The sequence below is a fragment of the Mustelus asterias genome, chromosome 2 (assembly GCF_964213995.1).
Source record: "Mustelus asterias chromosome 2, sMusAst1.hap1.1, whole genome shotgun sequence".
NCBI lineage: Eukaryota > Metazoa > Chordata > Chondrichthyes > Carcharhiniformes > Triakidae > Mustelus > Mustelus asterias.
The window spans coordinates 142,851,174-142,872,721 of NC_135802.1; the positions used below are offsets into that span (position 1 = coordinate 142,851,174).

General features: G+C 46.9%; 1 protein-coding gene across 3 annotated transcripts in view; it reads left to right on the plus strand.

Moving 5' to 3' along the window:
- ctnnd2b (catenin (cadherin-associated protein), delta 2b) overlaps positions 1-21,548 on the plus strand; it is a 778,554-nt gene that overhangs the window by 735,630 nt on the left and 21,376 nt on the right. For all 3 annotated transcript variants that reach the window (XM_078229049.1, XM_078229027.1, XM_078229038.1), the window contains 3 exons: positions 1,799-2,027; positions 10,980-11,064; positions 20,738-20,864. In XM_078229049.1, coding sequence (XP_078085175.1) covers positions 1,799-2,027; positions 10,980-11,064; positions 20,738-20,864 — 441 coding nt within the window. The remainder of the gene's footprint in view (positions 1-1,798; positions 2,028-10,979; positions 11,065-20,737; positions 20,865-21,548) is intronic.

The window sequence follows — 21,548 nt, forward strand, 5'->3', positions numbered from 1 at the left end:
TGACCTGGCATCTTGCACCCTCCATTGAGTTCGACCAACACTCTGCTGTCTGTAGTGTAATACTCACCAAGGGTGGGTGTAACGGACCCCGCGGCGACAGATTCCTCCACAATGGACATGGCGAACTATCGAAAAGTCCATTGACATCAGCGGGACCAGAAGATCCCACCAGTGGGCAAGGCTGGGGTCATCCTCTGCTTGCTCCCTTTCATTGGCTGCCGGTTCAGCACTGCCATAGTTTTAAACTCCTCCTCGTTTACAAAATGCCTTCATGGCTTTATCCCTCCGACCACCCCCAACCCGACAGCTCTCTGAGATCTACGTGCTCCTCCAATTCTGACTTCTCTGATTTTCATCACTCTACTATTGACAGCCGAGTCTCCAGCTCTTTGGGGCGGGGGGTGCGGAATTTCTACTACATTTGCTATAAAAATGCAAGTTGTTGTTGTAAGATTTGCAACCAGAGCCATTAACTTGATCATTCACTTTGTTTGAAGCTTTACTTTTCAAATTGTTCTGTGAAGACTGGTCAGCACAAAGTTTAAGAAAACGGGCGGGATTCTCCAGCCACTCTCGCCTGAAAACCGAAGATTCCCGCCTGACTTCAAGGGACCTTTACATGGTCCTCCCCACCTCCCCTCCCCCTCCCTAGCCTGCTAGAATTCCAGTGGCGGATGGGAGAAATCCAGGCAACACTTTGTCTAATTCCAAGTGGTTAAGAAATTGCCATCTGAATGTTTTCTCGGCCCCGCAGCTCTGTTTCTGCTTGCTGAAGGGGATTTGGGAGGAACTTGTAATTACATTGCTCCATCCATGTCCTTGAGATGGCCCACAGTGCTTTACAGCCAATTAATGGCTTGTTGTCTGTAGGTAAACATAGCCGTTATTTTGCTCACATCAATGTCCCAACAGCAGCAAGTAAGAGAAACAGCCAGTTAGTCTATTGCAGTGAAAGGGCTTCAGCTTTCATCATCTGGATTTGTTAAAAGATAATGAAGAGGTGGCTAAAAGGGATTTGGAAAGAACTTGCTATCATAATGTGCCATTCACAACCTCAGGACATTCAAAAGCACTTTCTAGGCAATACCGTGATTCTGAAGTGCTGTTGTATTGTATTGTCGTGAATATTGTGCATCAGGTGAAGCGTGGCAGCCATCTTTTCCTTCAGGGACTAACAGTGGATTGAACATTCAGCAGGGTGTGGCTAGCATTTAATAAGCAAATGGGAATGACTGAATAGGTCAATGTAACTGGGCTGGAGTTTAAGGAGCGCCGTGTTCCCCACCTCCCCGACTAACGGCCAGGAGCCCCCACCCACAAAAAAAAGATGGCTGCTAGCAGCAATCTTACACTTAGTGGGGTGTCAATTGACTCTGAGTAAGACATTGCCCCCCCCCCCCATCTGGGGAGGAGGTCCCACCTTAGATGCTTCTACCATCCCCCTGTAAAATGGGGGACGGGTTTTGGGTAGGCAGGAAAGTGACCACGGTGCTTTTTATGACCCCTCCCCCATCTTCAAACACGCTAGTGGAGGGCCGTAAAACCAAACCCTATGTCTATCCTTTTCAACCCCTTCACAACATGAAGATGTCTATGGGGTCACCCAAACACGGGTCACCAGTCAGACTTCCCTTTTCTCTGTTCAATATTTCCTGAGAGGTGGTTTCCTGCTGTGCTTGTAAATTGTTTCTATACCTTCTCCATTCCCTCTGTACCTTGTAATCTGGAGACAACAAGGCTCTGCACAGCAAGTCTGCTCTGATTGTCTTGCTCTTCTTCTCTTTCCATTTCCACCAAGGCAAGTACGCCATGCGAGATCTTGTCCACCGTCTTCCTGGAGGCAGCGGCAACACTGGCACCGGCACTGGAACCAGCGCAATAAGCAAAACCATCTCCGACGAGACGATAACTGCCATTTGCTGCGCTTTGCATGAAGTCATCACGAAAAACATGGAGAACGCCAAGGCCTTGCGAGACTCAGGAGGGATCGAGAAGCTCATCAGCATCGCCAAGAGTAAAGGAGACAAGTATGTAACTGGGCCCGGTTGTCATGAGCTCAAGAGATGATGCTGTTGTGAGTGAGGTACTATCTGTGTCAGTGCGCAGAGGCATGTTTGTGTGTGGGGTTGCCAACTCTGGCTGGATTTATTCATGGAGGTTTCATCATATGGGGTGGGATTTTCCGGCCTCATCCCCATCCCAAGATTGGAATTCCCCGCCTGAGGTCAACGGACTTTTACATGGTGCGTCAAATTTTCCCGTCCCATCTGCCACAATTCCCGCGGCAGATGGGACAGGAAAATTCCGCCATGATCTCTGACCTCAAACCACACTGACCCCCACTCCCAGAAAGAGGGTGCGATGTCCGGAGGAGTGACAATCTCCCAGTGCACTGTGTGCTCTTGACACAGTGCACTGGGAGATCAGGGTGCATACACAGTAGCACCATGTAGTAGTCTGCAGCTGGCTTCCCGGTATGAATAAACTCTGTACCTTCCCCCTACTGGCGAGAATCACACTTTGTTTCATTTTTTTTTCTAAGTGTGATAAGATTTGATTTTTTTCTCTCATCAAAAAACAGGTCTCAAACTTTCATGGTCGTTCGGCACTTTGAATTTCTTTGCTAAGATCATTCCCAGTTGGATTTATTTTATGTGATTTTTTTTTTCTCCATGCTGCTGTCCTAGAGATTAGCCTTTGATTCCTGGAGACTGCTGAACAGTTCTATAAGGGTTGACGCCTCTATCTGAAGGGAGCATGCTTAATGGTTGGACACTGTTCAGGATTCAAAGTTGACTTCAGACAGTGTCAAGAATTCCATTGAAGGGAAGAATGTAATGGCAATTTCCCCCCACAAATCCAAGGAGTTGTGCTTTAGGTGGTAAGTGTTTGGAGAAACACTGGGGGTAATATTGACTTTGAGCGATGGTGTATAATGGGTAATATTTAGGTGCTTGTTTCACACCTTTCCCAAATGTTTGTTTCCATTTGGATTTCCATTTGTCTTTTTCATGCCTTCCTGTTCCCCCACTTGGAGCTCCACACATCATCCACACTGAATGTGATGATCATGCAGTTGAATCGCATCTCCTGGCAATGTCCTCCTGTAACCATCAGCTGGGAGGTGCACAGCAAAGCACTCTCTCTGGCAGCCTAATTTCTTCACCCATTAATGCCTTTAACCTCCAACCTCACCAGCGTAAGTGCTACAAATAGGATTGTCAAACCACCAAGATTTTCCTGGAGACCCCAGAAATTAGAGAGTAATCTCCTCTGATTTTGTTTTTATCCATTCATGGGACATGGGCGCCACTGGCTGGCCAGCATTTATTGCCCACCCCTAGTTGCCCTTGGAGGGCAGTTGAGAGTCAACCACATTGCTGTAGCTCTGGAGTCACATGTAGCCCAGACCAGGTAAGGATGGAAGATTTCCTTCCCTAAAGGACATTAGTGAACGAGGTGGGTTTTTCCGACAATCGAAAATGGTTTCATGGTCATCAATAGATTCTTAATTCCAGATATTTTTTACTGAATTCAAATTCCACCACCTGCCTCGGCGGGATTTGAACATTAACTGAGTTTCTGAATTAATAGTCTAGCGATAATACCGCTAGGCTAACCACCTCCCTTACTATTGCTGCAAGTAACCCAGGGGAAAAATCAGAGAGCATTAAAAAGTGAATCGCTTTGGTTTATTGGGGGAAACAAAGATGGTCTGATGCAGCCAGGAAGCATCCAATCAAGTAATGAGGAATTTGTCTACCTTCTAATTGGTGGGGAGAGGCAATAAATAGTGAGGCTGCATGGCTGAGGTGATCAACACTCTCGAAAAGATGTGAATGCATTAGAGAGGGTGCAGAAAAGATTCATGAAATTGGTTCCAGGGATGAGGAACTTCAGTTACGTAGACAGATTTTGGAGACGTTGCGGCTGTCTTCCTCAGAGAAGAGAAGGTTGAGAGGAGAATTGGCAAGGTATTCAAACTCGTAAGGAGACTGGACAGAGTAGACTGTTCCCAGGCGAGTGGCTAGGATCTGGAATGCACTGCCTGAGAATGTGGTGGAGGCGGGTTCAATCACAGCATTCAAGAGGGATTTAGACTGTTTACCTGAAAAGGAAGAATGTGCAGGGACGCGGGGAGAATGCGGGGAAATGGCAGTCAGGCTATTGCTCATTCAGAGAGCTGGCACAGACTGACAGGCCAAATGGCCTCCTGTGCTGTAACAGTTCTGTGAAGAGTGAAGGTATACCATGGGGCGGCACGATGGCACAGTGGTTACCACTGCTGCCTCACAGCAAGAAGTTTAACAACACCAGGTTCTTACTGTGTTTACCCCAGTCCAACGCCGGCATCTCCACATCATGACTACCATCGGCCTCACAGCGCCAGGGACCCGGGTTGGATTTCTGGCTTGAGTCACTGTCTCTGTGGAGTTTGCACATTCTCCCCATGTCTGCGAGGGTTTCCTCCGGGCGCTCCAGTTTCCTCGCACAGTCCGAGAGACTTGCTGGTTAGGTGCATTGGCCTTGCTAAATCCTCCGTCAGTGTACCCAAATAGGTGCCGGAGTGTGGCGACTAGGTGATTTTCACAGTAACTTCATTACAGTATTAATGTAAACCTACTTGTGACATTAATAAATAAACTTTCTTTACTCGGTCATGTGATGAAACCTTCAGGAAACGTCTAACCAAATTTGGCAAAGTTCTCTCCAAAATCACAGTTATTTACAATATCCCCAAATTCACCTTACTTTTCAATAATGCCGCTGGGGATTTTTGTGACTGAATATCTCAAACATCCACTTACGATCTCGGCGGCGGTGAAATGGCCAGATTGCAGCCACATTGCTATCACCTTCTGAGAATCTCTGAAGGGTAGAAATCCCTCTGTGGCCTATCTAAATGAAATCACTTGAAATTCCCCTCTTCCTCACTCAGTAAAATTGTTTCAAATTGCTCTGAGTGTGCTATCTAAATGAAATCATTACTCCATTTAAAATGACAGGTTAACAACTGTTAAAATAGCAAAGAAACACATTTAACTGGATTTTATTAACTGACTCATTACAGGTACTGTGTTGAGATGGCAAACAGATGGCCCAGTCGAACTGTGCGGCATGGTGGGTTCGACACAGGCTTTTCACTTCTGGGATCTGCCTTTCAAATGGGCTGCAAGGGTCCTTTATGGAATTAACCTGAGCAGGCTTAGGAAATGATGGAACTGGAATGCCAATTGACAATAATTCTGACAAGCCAAGGGATGGCCTGTGTGAGGCTGCATTTTTCAATGTTAAGAGGACCACATCAGTGGCGAGCTGGTGGTCCTCTCACTTTAGGCTAAGGCACACTGTTTGGCAGTTTGTGGAGGGAGCTTTGCCCTAAATCTGGTTTGATGTGACATTATGAGGGCCTGATTTTCAAATTGGGTTCCGGAATCTGACACCCGGATAATTCCGTGTCAAACGTGTCACTCAGATGATACGATCTTCAAGCGTAAAAGCTCTGTTTGAATCAGAGGTGTGTTTGGCGTCTGATTATAGAATTATAGAATCCCTACAGTGCCCATCGAATCTGCACTGACCACAATTCCACCCAGGCCCTATTCCTGTAACCCCACATATTTACCCTGCTAGTCCTCCTGACACTAAGGAGCAATTTAGCACGGCCAATCCACCTAACCCGCACATCTTTGGAGTGAGGGAGGAAACCGGAGCACCCGGAGGAAACCCACGCAGACACGAGGAGAATGTTCAAACTCCACACAGACAGTGACCCGAGGCCGGAATTGAACCCGGGTCCCTGGCGCTGTGAGGCAGCAGTGCTAACCACTGTGCTACCGTGCTGCCCCCGGCACTAAGTGTTACCAGGTGGCGGAAGCTGCCTGAAGAACGTGAGAGAGGAAAGCATCTGGCAGCTAACTGGGGTCTACTAATGCCGTGCTGAGGAGAGGAAGCATTGCTTTGGAGGCCCAGCAGCCTCCAAATGTGTCCATATAACTGAATGAATGGTTGTGCGATCAATCCAGTGCAAGATCCCCCAGGTCCCAAAACCTTTCATTGTAAAAGAAACCTTTAACTTCTGCCTAGATTGAACCCAACAGCTGCACACTAACGTGCACCAGACTCTCCCGGTTTCACGATCGTCTGAAAATCGTCTTCTCGTGCTCTCGGGCCCATTAACAAGCTCCTCAAGGAGCTGAACAAGAAGCCCTTCATTAATTGGAGGCAAACATGTTCCCAGTTCCCTCAGCACGGCACTCAATTTAAAATTTGAACATATCCCACAGGAGTCGAGGCAACAACGCGCCACCCGGGAATTATATTTTCAAAGCACGTCCACTCTCATTCCGACCCTGACAGGCAAGTGAAAATCCCAATCTGGGGGTTTCGGAAACACGATGGATGAAATTTAATCCAGGCGACCGGGGTCTCACCTTCTTGGGGGAAGACCTGTTGCATTAATTGGCATCTAGACACTCATGTAGCCAATGGTAGGCTTTCCCTCGGATTGAGGGGAGGAAATTCCGCCCCTCAACAGCTGCTGGCCAATCGGTGGACTCCCCTGGGACCCCCTCGATATTTCCCACCCGACAAGGAGGGAGCCATTGCTAGTGTTGGGGAATGAAGTGGACCACGTGGAAAATGTGGGGAGCATCACAGGAATAGTAATGATAGTACCCTAAGATTTGGATTCATTATAAAAATGGTAAAGGACCAAACTAGAGGACAAATACTTAAATAGAGGACCCTGGGCGAATAAGAGTCAAAGCCCATAGGGCAGAAAGATAACAAAGTAAGTAGTGACCTTCAAAAAGATGGTTTGGTGCATTCCCATAAAGGGAAAAGCCTAGGTGCATTCCCATAAAGGGAAAAGGGAAGACCATCTAAACCAGAGTTGGTGAAGAAGTTAGAGTGTAGGAGGATGCAGAAAAATAGGGTGTATGGCAGATATCAACCTAATATTGCAAGAGAGAATCAGACTGAGGGTAAAACAATAAGAGCAGGGATGGAAAAGAAAATGAGAGGTGAAGAGACAATAGAGAAATAGATCACAGTTAACGTAAAAGGGGATCCTATGGGAGACATATTAACAGTAAAATGTTTGCCAGAGAAATATTGGAACTTACTAGAAACCAGATGAAGATCTGTTCATGGAGGCAGAGACATGACTGAGATATTAATTTGGAATACTTTGCACAAGTGTTGACTAAAGAAGATTTCACCAAAATTATGGGAAACAAAAGATTATCAGGATTATGGATGAGATCAAAATAGATACAAAGAAGTTTCTGGAAATGTTGGTGTTACTTGAAGTGAATAAGTCACCCGGCCTAGTTTTTGATTTAATTTGATTTATTATTGTCACATGTATTAGTATACAATGAAAAGTATTGTTTCTTGTGCGCTATACAGACAAAGCATACCATACATAGAGAAGAAAATGAGAGAGTGCAGAATGTAATGTTACAGTCATAGCTATGGCGTAGAAAAAGCTCAACTTAATGTGAGGTAGGTCCATTCAAACGTCTGATGGCAGCTGGGAAGAAGCTGTTCTTGAGTCAGTTGGTACGTGACCTCAGACTTTTGTATCTTTTTCCCGAAGGAAGAAGGTGGAAGAGAGAATGTTCGGGGTGCGTGGGGTCCTTAATTATGCTGGCTGCTTTGCTGAGGCAGCAGAAAGTGTAGACAGAATCAATGGATGGGAGGCTGGTTTGAGTGATGGACTGGGCTTTGTTCACAACCCTTTGAAATTTATTGCGGTCTTGGGCAGAGCAGGAGCCATACAAGAATGATTTCTATGGTGCATCTGTAAAAGTTGGTGAGTGTCGTAATGGACTCGGTAGGCTAATTCCTTAGCCTACTGAGAAAGTAGAGGTGTTGGAAGGCTTTCTTGACTATAGCGTTGGCATTGAGGGACCAGGACAAGATCTGAACACCTAGAAACTTGAAGCTCTTGACCATTTCTACTTTGTCCCCATTGATGTAGACAGGGGCATGTCCTCCACGACGCTTCTTGAAGTTGATGACTATCTCCTTTGTTTTGTTGACATTGAGGGAGAGATTATTGTCATCGCACCAGTTCACCAGATTCTCTATCTCATTCCTATACTCTGTCTCGTCATTGTTTGAGATCCGACCCACTACAGTGGTGTCATCAGCAAACTTGAAAATCGAGTTGGAGGGGAATTTGGCCACACAGTCATTGGTGTATAAGGAGTACAGTAGGGGGCTGAGGACACAGCCTTATGGAGCACCGGTATTGAGGATGATTGTGGAAGAGGTGTTGTTGCCTATCCTTACTGATTGCAGTCTGTGGGTTAGGAAGTCTAGGATCCAATTCCACGAAGTTGGATTTGAAGGCAGAATGGGAGGCACAGGTTGTTGGAATGCATCCTCCTAAGTTGCTGAGGGAAGATATGATGTGGAGATGCCGGCGTTGGACTGGGGTGGGCACAGTAAGAAGTCTCACAACACCAGGTTAAAGTCTAACAGGTTTGTTTGATAGCACAAGCTTTTGGAGCGCTGCTCACCTGATGAAGGAGCAGTGCTCCGAAAGCTTGTGCTATCAAATAAACCTGTTGGACTTTAACCTTGTGTTGTGAGACTTGTTGCTGAGGGAAGCAAAGGTACAAAATGAGTTAAGGGATGGAAAACGGATTTGTGCTGAATGGTTATTTTCCAAACTGGCAGGATGTTCACATCAGTGTTTTAACAATTACATTGTTAATTTTAAGGGAAACAGGTGATGGCTATTTGAGCACCTATAAAAGGGGATAGCTGGGACACTGGGTGAGTGGGAGGAGAGCTGTGAGACTCAACAAGTCAAAAAAAACCCTCTCAATTAGGAAAAGCTTTGCATCTTGGTCTTGGCTTCACCAACTGGTTTGGATCCTATTAAGAGTATACCTCCAGTTCCTTCCAGTACAGTAATAAGAGCACTGCTGATTTTGATTTACGTCAATGACTTGGACTTGGAGGTACACGGCACAATTTTGAAATATGCAGAAGACATGAAACATGGAGGTGTAGTGCAGAGTGCATTAGGTAAGGATAGACTTCAAGAGGACATAGGCTAGTGGAATGGCCGGACACATGTTATGTACATGTCAAATACAATGCAAAAAAATGTGAGGCGACACAATTTTTCCTGGAAGAATGAGGAGAGTCAAAGCAAACTAAATGGAACATTTTTAAAGATGACACAAGGTGTGGGTGACCTGGGTGCTGGTTGTGTCCAAATCTTTGAAAGTTGCAGGACAGGATAACATAGCATTTAATGAAGTGGATGGGATTGTGGGTTTCATCAACAGACATTGGGCAGAACCTTAACATGACAGAGCTGATAACGGGTCAAGAAGACATTTATAATTGATCCAGGATTTGCCGTGGTTCTTTAATTTGGCTATGGCATTAGCATTCTGCTTCAGGGTTTCCCGACCAAACGGAGAGGCAGGCAGGTGATATGCCACCCCTTTGAAAGAAAGGATTTCTAGCTGGAGGGACCCCAGCACAAGTCCAAGGGCAGGATGTCCCTGATTCCACAAAGTTGGGTTTGAAGGCGAACTGGGAGGAATGTGACACTGAGAGGCACAGGCTGGTGGAAACGGCTTGAGCTACCCAGCCAGCAGTGACAGGTAGCCAATGTGAATGATCAAGTGTCCAATTCTGGGATCTTCTTGTCTTCCCACTGAGGCCAATGGCCGGCAGCACCTGGAGAGACACAGCTAGAGCCCAACAAGCAGAAATGCGATGTTGACCAGAAAATCTGTTTTCGTAATGTTTGAGGGATAAATATTGGCTGGGACACCAGGAAATATTTCCCTGCTTTTCTTTGGAATAGTGCCATAGTATATTTCATATCCACCTGAGAGGACAGATAGACCCTCTGTTTAATGTTCCATCCTAAACTCCAGTGCTTTGAGCAGTGCGGCACTCCCTTAGCGTTGCACTGGAATGGCCACCTAGATTATGTGCTCAAGGCAACTGAAGTGGGACTTGAAGCTGTCACCTTCTGGCTCAGAGGTGAGAATTTCGTCACATGTGACACCCGGGAGAAAATTGCCTCGTACCACATAAAAATAAACAGCATCGGGTTTGTGTTTAGAAATTTCCAACCCACTCTGGTTCAGTTCTAGGGTGGGGCTCTGCTCCATCTTTTTGGCCATTACTGAGTATCTCACTGCAAATCTGCCATCTCTACACGTGTATTTGTGCCCATCAACTGCAGATTTATCCTCATCAGTCTGAGGCTTTGAAGGAGAGTAGCAGTTTAACATTTTGCTTCCTGTCACAGAGTAAGTATGTGGGGGGGGGCGATTCTTCCAAAAGAATTCCAACTGTCAAATTCACATTAAAAACTGGAGTAAATCGTGCTGGTTTTTTCAGCGTGAGTTTCAAAATGAATCTTCCACACACTCTGTGCACTGCTGAGTGCGCCAGCGTAAATCACTCAAAGTCTGTGGGTAGGGCCTATTCTCGCTGGACAGTCTGGCAGCATAACGCTGAGCGGGCTATTGTGCATGCGCCAATCTGTCAGCACCGAGATCGATCGGTGCATGCGCAGTAACCCTGCACCGCCGGCCTCCCGGAAATCTGGCTGCCGGAGACTCGCGGAGGCCGTGTTGCCCAGTGGGGAGCCTGCGAAACAGCCTCCGCTCGAATCTCCCGGCCCATTGCACTAAAAAAGCAACGCAGCGGGAATGGGAGAATCGACCCCGAAGACCTTCAAGCGACAAGTACTGAGTAAAATCAATCATACACAACATTAACCTTTTAGAGCCATTCGTTGACATTTATTTCAACCCTACTCTAAAATAGAAAGCTTGCTCGATACCAAATGTGGAGATGACAGATTCGTGCCAACTTGGCCTGTCAACTTCATTTTGTTTTTTTTCATCTACTTCCCCCATTGATTTCAGTCAATGCCAGCCAAAGGGTTAATGCAGTTTCTAACCTATGCTGTGATGTTTTACACACAGGCATTCACCGAAGGTGGTGAAGGCAGCATCTCAAGTCCTGAACAGTATGTGGCAATATCGAGATTTAAGGAGCCTCTACAAGAAGGTAAGGCATTTTCTTCTTCACTTTTTGATTCTCTTCCCCCTTTCCCACGCCTGTGAAGTATCTCGGATTAGCAGCTACAAATTTCAAGAGCAAAATTCAGATTGTGTTGTTGGCATTGTAAGGATTTTGAGGAGGATCTAGGTGGGTGGCAGGAGGCACTCAGCAGGCCGGGCCATGTCTGTGGAAAGAGGGTTGAACTGAAAGAAGGGCCCCAGCACTTTCTGCCCTCCCCCCCCCCCCCCGCCCCCGCCAATCAAGTCAGAGGTGGGAAGGGCTGAGGGTGGCCTTTCCACCCAGAGACAATTTGAGACCCTTAAGTAGGGTCTCCAGGAGACAGAGAACTCACCCAGCAATGCTTTTTTAAAATTCATTTGTGGGACATGGGCGTCGGTGGCTGGCCAGCATTTATTGCCCATCCCTAGTTGCCTGAGACCAGTTGAGAGTCAACCACATCGTTGTGGCTCTGGAGTCACATGTAGGCCAGACCAGGTAAGGATGGCAGATTTCCTTCCCTAAAGGACATTAGTGAACCAGATGGGTTTTTTCCGACAATCAACAATGGTTTCATGGTCATCAGTAGATTCTTAATTCCAGATATTTTTTATTGAATTCAAATTCCACCACCTGCCGTGGCGGGATTCGAACCTGGGTCCCCCGAACATTAGCTGATTTACTGGATTAATAGTCTAGTGATAATACTACGAGGCCATCGCCTCCCTGCTATTAGGGTTATGCCTGTGACATGGTAGAGACAGTCTATATACCCCTTCTCAGGCTTGGTGGAGGGATCTGGCATAGGGGAATGCGGGGGGGAGGTCACACCCCTTGCCCTTGCTTCCGATGCCCCCAACTCCTCCTCTCCAGCAGCCCTTTCCCTGTGACCCTCCCAATCCACCCACACTCGCCCCTATCTGGAATCCAGTGGCTAGTGTCCTGGAGCACCATGGGATGATAAAGGCACTATATAAACACAAGTTATTATTGTGGATATAACGATCAGAATTTTCCAGCTGTTGGGTTGATTGGCCATTCTTTATTGACCATTAGGGCGGGATTTTCTAGTCGTGCTCGCTCCAAAACTGGAAAATCCCGCCCGAAGTCAATGGACCCTTCCATGTTTCATCCCCTTGCCCGCTACAATTCCCATGGTGGGCAGAATGGGAAAATTCGCCTCTTAGTGTCAGGGGTATTAGCGGGGATAGGAGCCTGGGTGAGATTGTTGGCAGTGCAGGCTCGATGGGCAGAATAGTCTCCTCCTGTACTGTAGGGATTCTATATCCCAGGTCTTTATTTTAACATTATTGTCAAACTTAAAGTATCAATGGCTTGTGTGTCTTTTTGATTGTTTGAACCAGCATGAAAGACGTCAGCTTCCAGTGCTGCTGGCCTTTGGAACAAAGGCAGGTTCAGGAAGGGCTCAAACAGCCAATCCAACAACCCACTTCTCCTTCGATAGAATGCTTGCCTGGCTGCCAATCTGTGTAGGTCAGTCCATCGCCACTGCATTGATGCCCAGGGGCAAATGGAATTGAAATGTCCTCATTGGGAGTGAGAGCAATTCATCTGGTGCCTCACGGTAAAAGCTGCAAAAACCATCGGCTTAACTGGAAACACCTTCCGTGGGAAAGGGGACAAACACTGATTGATTTCAACAATTCTGCTTGCAGGCGAAAATAAAAATGTGTCTTTTTTTTTTGCAATACTTGTCCTTCTGCTTGTTTTTCACTCTTTAATACTTTCCATCTACTATTCTCTGCCTTTCTCTCCATCTCCAGTTCTTTCCCACTTTCAGACTCCCGTCCACTTTCTCTCGTCATTGTAGTTGTAGCAGACATGTTTGTTTTCTCTCTGCGACTGAATATTTCTCCCCCTTTTTCTGTAAGCTCCATCTCCTCTCTAACTTCTCGCTGTGTTAAATCCCCCCTGCGCTCCTTTGCAGATTTACTCTGTGATGCACCATCAATCGAGCAAAGACTAGTTTGTATGCAAGAACAAATAAGCTTTTATTAGCAAAAGACTTGGAGCACACCCATGCTGATGAACTGGTCCAGACTGAGGCAGGGGGGTGGGAGCAGTCGCCTTTATAACTGGACCAGGGAGGGAGGAGTCTCGGGTAGGGCCGGCAGGGATGTGTCCAGGCATGTCACATATATAGGTAATAAGCTAACAGTGGTTTACCACACTCTGCGTATCCAGTGCATGATCTTTAATCTTAGACAGTGGCCTGTATGACCTGCAGTGTATTCAGTATATCCACCATGCGTTGCAGTGTGCCCACTAGGGCAGCCATTTCCAGCTCCATTGTACAACTGGTAATAAAGACAGGTGACAATTGTATTCTTTGTGTAAAATATTTAGTAGATTTTTGCCTGATGGGGAATGAGTTTAACATCAATCGAGAAACACCAATCCCCCCACCTCCCCCGCCCCCCACCCCCGGCAGTGCAGCACTCTCTCAGTACTGCCATGGTTTTTCAGCCTTGATTATATGGAATCATAGAACCCCTACAGTGCAGAAGGAGGCCATTCGGCCCATCGAGTCTGCACCAACCACGATCCCACCCAGGCCCTATCCCCGTAACCCCACATGTTTACCCTGCTAATCCCCCTGACACTAGGGTCAATTTAGCGTGGCCAATCCACCTAACCCGCATATCTTTGGACTGTGGGAGGAAATCGGAGAACCCGGAGGAAACTCACGCAGACACGGGGAGAAAATGCGAACTCCACACTGACAGTGACCTGAGGCCGGAATTGAATCTGGGTCCCTGGCGCTGTGAGGAAGCAGAGCTTACCGCTGTGTCACCGTGCCGCCGACTAGTGCTTTATATATGTTTTTTTAGATATGTTTCTTTGTGATTTTAACCCACATCCTCTAGCTCAGAGGTCAGACTGCCATCACTGAACCATGCTGATATACAGAGGATAGATAGGGAGAATGAACCAGTTATGGACCAGTTCACGGCATCCCTACTGTGCAGGAGCAGGCTGTTTGGCCCATCGAGTCTGCACTGACTCTCTGACAGAGCATCCAACCCAGACCCAATCTCCATAACCCCACGTATTTACCCTGCTAATCTCCCTAACCTACACATCTTTGGACACTAAGGGGCAATTTAGCATGGCCAATCCACCTAACCTGCACATCTTTGGATTGAGGAAACCAGAGCACCCGGAGGAAACCCACGCAGACACGGGGTGAATGTGCAAACTCCACACAGACAGTGACCTGAGGCCAGATTGAACCCGGGTCCCTGGCGCTGGGAGGCAGCGGCATTACCCACTGTGCCAACATGCAGCCCTTCTGGCCCCCAAATAGAAGAAAACAAAAACCCTCTAAATTAAGCTTACATTACTCCCATTTTACCTACGTGGATTGAATGGATTCCCTGAAGCATATTTGTACTGTTCAGTGCTGCTGAATCCCAGTGGGAGTGACTATGATTCACAGCCTTGTGGAGATAAGCAATGCACAAAAAGACACAAGGGCTTCACTGAAACGTGCGTCAAATCTTGAATGTAAAGAAAGACAGGCAGTGTAATTTGTTTTCCTCTGTGAGCTCCATAGCCGTCAGTCCTGGAAAAGGGAGGTGTACCGATTCCCCTGGGTGAAGATTCAGATCTGGAATGCTTTTCGTGCAAGTGCCATGGGAAAGGTCGTCGCTAACTCTGTTCAAAATAAAACCTCACCTTGATATTCACAGCGTCTCTCCCCATTCAAAAGGAGAATCTCAAAAGAGAAGTAGAGAGCATGCAGCTACAGCAATTTGGTCAGGGAGAAGACATGGAACTCTGACCTCTGGCCACAGTGGGCCACACTGCTGCCTCACAGCGCCAGGGACCTGGGTTCAATTCCGGTTTCACGTCGATGTCTGTGTAGAATTTGCACGTTCGCCCCGTGTCTGCGTGGGTTTCCTCCAGTTGCTCCGGTTTCCTCCCACAGTCCAAAGATGTGCAGGTTAGGTTGATTGGTCATGCTAAATTGACCCTTAGTGTTCAAAGATGTGTAGGTCAGGGGAATTAACGGGGTAAATACATGGGGTTACAAGGATCGAGTCTGGATTGGGTGCTCTGTCAGAGAGTCAGTGCAGACTCGATGAGCCGAATAGTCTGCTTCTAGGGATGCTGTGAACTGGTCTATAACTGATTTATTCCCCCTATCCATCCTATGTATCTCGATTTTCATCGATCCCACCATCGGTGATTATTATGCCTTTAGATCCTGAACCCTAAACTCTGGAATCCCATCCCCAAACCTCTCCGTTTATCTCTCTCTCTCCCCCCCCTTTACGATGCTGCTTAAAATCTAACTCTTTAACCAAGGTTTTGGTCATCTCTCTAGTTTTTTCCACCTTTGGCATGGCTTGATCCTCGTCTTTGTCCAATTGTGAGGTGCTTTTTCCCTATGGCTGTGCAGTCAATCAGCTCCCCGGTTTAGTGGAACCCCTTCCGACTGACACTCGCACTGACTGACACCAATATTGGTGACTTCCAGTGGCTGCTGTCACACTTGATGACCACCTCTGCTTGGATGTCTTCCTGGTGGGCATATCAACTCCATCTACCCCCCGCCCAGGGAAACATCCGTTTTTATCCCCTCCCCCATTTTTAACACATTTTATAACAATTAAACAGAAATGTTCGCAGAAAATGAAAAAGACACAATTTCACTGAGACAGGGGTAGGACAAGGGCAGTCAAATGGGTCATCAAGTGTACTTTCAGTAAATCTGTCCAATTCATGTCCTAATAAAGTTTAAAGTTTATTTATTAGTGTCTCAAGTAGGCTTACATTAAACACTGCAATGAAGTTACTGTGAAAATCCCCTAGTTGCCGCACTCCGGCGCTTGTTCGGGTACACTGAGGGAGAATTTAGCATGGCCAATGCATCTAATCAGCACATCTTTGGACTGTGGGAGGAAATCGGAGCACCCGGAGGAAACCCACGCAAACACGGGGAGAACGTGCAGACTGCACGCAGACAGTGACCCAAGCCGGGAATCGAACCTGGGTCCCTGGCACTGTGAGGCAGCAGTGCTAACCACTGTGCCACCCTGCTGCCCCCATTTGTTTTTAATAGTGACAATATTCACTACAATCTAGCATCTTATATTAAGCAGCAAGGTGTCCAGTCGGTTCACAAGGTTACCTGCTGTCGAGCACATACCAAAAGTTGAGCTGCAAAGACCCTGTCTGCCACCTGGTGGTGACGCTGAATAATACAGATTACCACGAGAATGACAATCCAGTAAATTTTAACCTGCTAAATTATCAATTAATTTTTGCTTGCTTTGAAGAGCGCAACGCCTAGTTTATGTTAATGGTTAATGTTAATGATCCCCTGTGAATGCTAGGTTTAATGGAAAGCAGTAAACATAATCAAGAACATTGTTATTGTTCGAAATCAGGAGCTTCAATGTGACAATGTCTCATGATTGAAGTTGAGATGCTCTTAGCGTTCCTCAAGAGTATTTCTCTCTTGCTCGGTGCCAAAGACCAGCCCCGTAGCTGAGCGCTCACTACCGACAAACAGAAGGATGTTTTTACACAAACAAAGGAGGTGATTGTGACTGTTTGCGATTGTGTAAAATAGGTGACACCAGCTCTGTCTCCCATTGCGCATCTCCCCGATTTTCATTTCCGTTGAACTTGGACAGCTGAAACGATGGTGCCTGTTTTACACTATTTTGGACGGCACGGTGGTTAGCACTGCTGCCTCACAACGCCAAGGACCTGGGTTCAATTCCCAGCTTGAACTCTATGTGGAGTTTGCACGTTCTCCCCGTGTCTGCGTGGGTTTCCTCCGGGTGCTCCAGTTTCCTCCCACAGTCCAAAAGACGTGCTGGTTAGGTGAAATGGCCATGCTAAATTCTCCCTCGGTGTACTCGAACAGGTGCCGGAGTGTGGCGAAAGAGCAGTACAGACTTTCAAAGCATTAATGCGGAAACTGTCTGACAGACCACTGTCCCTCTGGGTGGCCAATTTCCTACTCTCCTATAATTTCATAGAATAGAATCCCTACAGTGCAGGAGGAGGCCATTCAGCCCGAGCTCGAGCCTGCACCGACCACAATCCCACCCAGGTCCTATCCCCGTAACCCCATGTATTTTACCCACTAATCCCCCTGACACTAAGGGGCAATTTAGCATGGCCAATCAACCTAACCCGCACATCTTTGGAGTGTGGGAGGAAACCAGAGCACCCGGAGGAAACTCACGCAGACACGGGGAGAACATGCAGATTCCGAGTTGGGAACCGTACCCAGGTCCCTGGTGCTGTGAGGCAGCAGTGCTAATCACGGTGCTACCGTGCCTTATCTTCAGCACTCCCCTGCTCCCACCCACTACCAGCGCCAGCCCCTCCCCATTAATCTTCCTGCTTGCCAGTCAGGTTGCCCATCATGCCAGCAGCCGGGCAGTGCTGCACTACAGGATACAAATGGAGCCTCACAATAAAGACTGTCAGAGTTTGCACCTCTCCAACCTTGCTGGATTCTTTGCCAGTTTTCAGCTTCACCAGTCCCACCCCCCCTCCACCCCCCCCCCCCCCCCCCCGCCGCCCCGCCCCCTCTCCTCACCCCCCCACCATCCACCCCATCCTCAGGGTCTCGGATTAATGTTTCATCCACAAGACAGCATTTCTGATAGTCTAGCACCCCCCCCCCCCCCCCCAGTACTGCACTGAAGCGTCAGCATAACTTATTTTCTCAGGTCTCTGCCACGGGACTTGAACTCTCTAACCTCTGACTCAGAGGTGAGAACCCTGGTTGATTGTTCGGTGATTCCGATGAAAAGTAAAATCACGAACGTCGAAAATTTTTTAAAATAAACAAAATAGAAAATGGAAGCAGGACATTTGGCATGTGATAAGAAAGGGGTTAACATTTCATCCAAACTACCCATCAGTGAGGTATCAGTAAAACATTAGCCTTACTGTCAGGGGGATTAGCTGGGTAAATGTGTGGGGTTACAGGAATAGGGCCTGGGTGGGATCGTGGTCGGTGCAGACTCGGTGGGCCAAATGGCCTCCCTCTGCACTGTAGGGATTCAATGATCGATGATTAATTTCTCCTTCAGACGCTGGCTAACTTGGCACATCTTTCCAATTTCATTTAAGTTGATGGTTGACCCCTATTTACGTGTCTGGAAAAATAAGGAAAACTTCCACTTTGAAAGATGTTCGGCAAAGACTGAAGGGAATGTGACTCCATTGTGATTGATAATGTTGAATATCAGATTGTGACAGGGCTTAAAAACGATTGTCAAAGAGAGCGGCAAAGAAAGGGCCCAGGAGGGTGGAAAAACTGGTCTTGCTGATTTTAATTTCAATTTTAATTTAATCCATAGACTGGTGCAATTGCTGAGCTGGGAAAGGTTTCTGAGGTGAAATCCCAGATCAAATGGATATGTTGAGCTATCAGTGTTGATGTTAACAGCACCAGGCTTGAGTCTCATTTGAATGCTGCTGTTTTGTCTTGTACAGTTTGTGAACTATGTAAGAACATTCCAGTGTGCAGAAAACCGCTGACTTTCAATTCCATCCGAATCCCAGACCACTGACTTTCCAACAAATTCTGCCAACGCGCTGATTTAAATTTAAATAGTAGGGATTGTAATCTGTAAACAAGGTTTGCAAAATCCTACTAACTGCCCTGGCTCGAGACAATTCACACCTCTTTAATTTGTGATTATCCCTCTCTCCACTCGCATTGTCTGTACCTGTAGAGACTTGATTACTTGTTAAGACTCGCATTCCAACCATCATCTTGCAATTGTGCCTTTGTCTATATATGCTGTGTTTGTGAACCCAACTCTCCACTCACCTGATGAAGGAGCAGCGCTCCGAAAGCTTGAGATACCAGATAAACCTTTTGGACTTTAACCTGGTGTTGTGAGACTTCTGACTAAATTTAAACCTTTGTCTTACGTGGGCAGTGGTAAGAGCATAAGTGGAACAGTTAATTTTGAAATAGTAGTTGCTTGCTGTCAAGGCAGAGTAGCGACATCGCCAACAACCGCCCCGTTCATCCTGGCTACTGTCGAGTCAAGGGTTAAAGGTTATGTTGATGAGACAATGACGTTAATGTAAACATGACATTAGGGTCACATGACCAAGAGGTTCCACAATAGCAAGGGATCCAGAGAACAATGTTCTTACCATGAGATCTTTGTAAATAGTGTAAATAAATAGATTAAATAAAAATTAATATAATGGCTATCTCCAAGTCACTTATGATAAATGGAACCAAGTGCCCCCCCCCCTCCCGCCCCCACCCCAAGGTATGCGTGGGAGAGCCAGAGGGGGTGGATTGAAAACATAGCTTGGCATGGAGGGGCATGAGGGGCTACAGGGGGTGGACTGAGGGAATGAGGTGGCATGGATGAAAAGTATATGACGGGTGAGGGCCTTTTTGTTTTAACTGGGATGAAGTGCCACAGCTGTGAGGTGGGTCTTTCAAACTACCTGCCTCATCGGCACGTGGCAGCTCCTGTGGCTTTTCCGAGCTTTGTCCTGGGTTGAGTGGCTTGACAGCAGCCCCATACCCACTCCCCAAGCCACCTCCACAATGAGAGTGCTGACCTTACAGGCACTTCCCCTGAGGCAGGCATGCCAAACCTGAAACCTTTCTGCCGCCTGCTCCCCACCTCATGGGTGGAAGTCCAGCCCATGATCAGGAAGCAGTTCCTCACAACTTTTGTTATCGACATTTTGAGTGTTGCACCGGTGATTCGGGAATTCATCTGAACCCGTTTTGTGTTCACTCTCTGATGGCCAGGGTGAGAAATTTGTTTGAACCCTTCAATTAGCCTGCAGTCTGGTAATAACTCCCAGATAGCTGCGATTGTGTGGAGAACTCGCCTAAACTCCTCTATCCCATTTCTGCCTGGTAATCATGTCAGGTATCTTTTTTTTTGTCGTTGCTCTCACACTGTCAATCCTTTCTTGCTTGCGGAATAAATTCTGCATTTCTCTCATTATCTTGTACATATGATTTGAGATGTATGCGGAGTATTTATCATTACCATCCCTTCTGCCTTCCTTATTATTGCAATCCTCGCTTTAGTATTTGATCATGAGCATGACCTAACAAGCTCTGGAAAAATTGAACCTTCTCTAATTTTACAAATTTGCTTATTTCGCCACTCCTGTCTTTTGCTATTGAAATATGTTGTTAAGTTGAATCGTAAATCTGAAATTGGATTGGTTAGTTAAATGATCGAGGATGGCTTTGGAACCTTCACAGTAAAGTTGAAGTTTATTTATTAGTGTCACTAGTAGGCTTACATTAACACTGCAATGAAGTTACTGTGAAAATCCCCTAGTCGCCACACTCCTGCGCTTGTTCGAAGAGAGAATTTAGCACGGCTAATGCACCAATCCAGCACGTCTTTCGGACTGTGGGAGGAAACCTACACAGACACTGGGAGAACGTGCAGACTCCGCACAGTGACCCAAGCCGGGAATCGAACCCGGCTCCCTGGCGCTGTGTGGCAGCAGTGCTAACCACTGTGCCACATGCTGCCCCTTGGCTGCTGGGTCTCCATTTCCCCTCTTTGTACTTTTCTTTCTATCTTGTTTGCTTGTGCCAGTGGATGGAAAGCTCCTGGGGTGTCCTTTGTTGCAGCCGCATTTGTCTTATAATGCTAACATATACTGCTTTTGATTTTTGTAGGACGGATGGTCTCAGTATCATTTTGTGGCCTCGTCTTCAACAATAGAACGGGACCGACAGAGGCCCTACTCCTCCTCACGCACTCCCTCTATATCACCAGTAAGGATGTCCCCGAACAACCGCTCAGGTAAGCTTCACCACAGCGCAGGTCGTTTCTTAGTCTGGCCGGCAGGACAGATATTTCTCCACTTGCAGGCATTTTAGGTCTCCGCCATTTGAGAGATCTAGATTTAAAATGGCCGGTCGCTTATCATAGAATAATACAGGGCGGAAGAAAGTCTTGTGACATATTGGGCAGAATTTTCCCATCCTGGTCGCCACGGCAATCGTAGCGAGCGAGGGGCAGACCACGCAAAGGTCTGTTGACCACGGGTGGGATTTTCCGGTCTTGGGCCAGCGCAGCCAGAAAATCCTGCCAATTGTGTCTACCCTGGCTCTCTGAAAGGTCTGTCCACGGAGCCCCACTCCCCATGCTCTTTTCTCCTTAACACTGCAAAGTTTAAGTAATTTAAGTAAATGCCCAATTCCTGTTTAAAATTTGCTGGGGAGTTTGCTTTTATCATCTTTCAAGCTGCTCAAAACAATTTACTGTGTGGAAAAAAAATTGTCTTCATCTCTTAAAGTTTATTTATTAGTCACAAGTAAGGCTTACATTAACACTGCAATGAAGTTACTGCGAAATTGCCCTAGTCGCCACACTTCAGCACCTGTTTGAGTCAATGCACCTAACCAGCACGTCTTTCAGACAGTGGGAGGAAACCGGAGCACCCGGAGGAAACCACCGCAGACACAGGGAGAATGTGCAAACTCC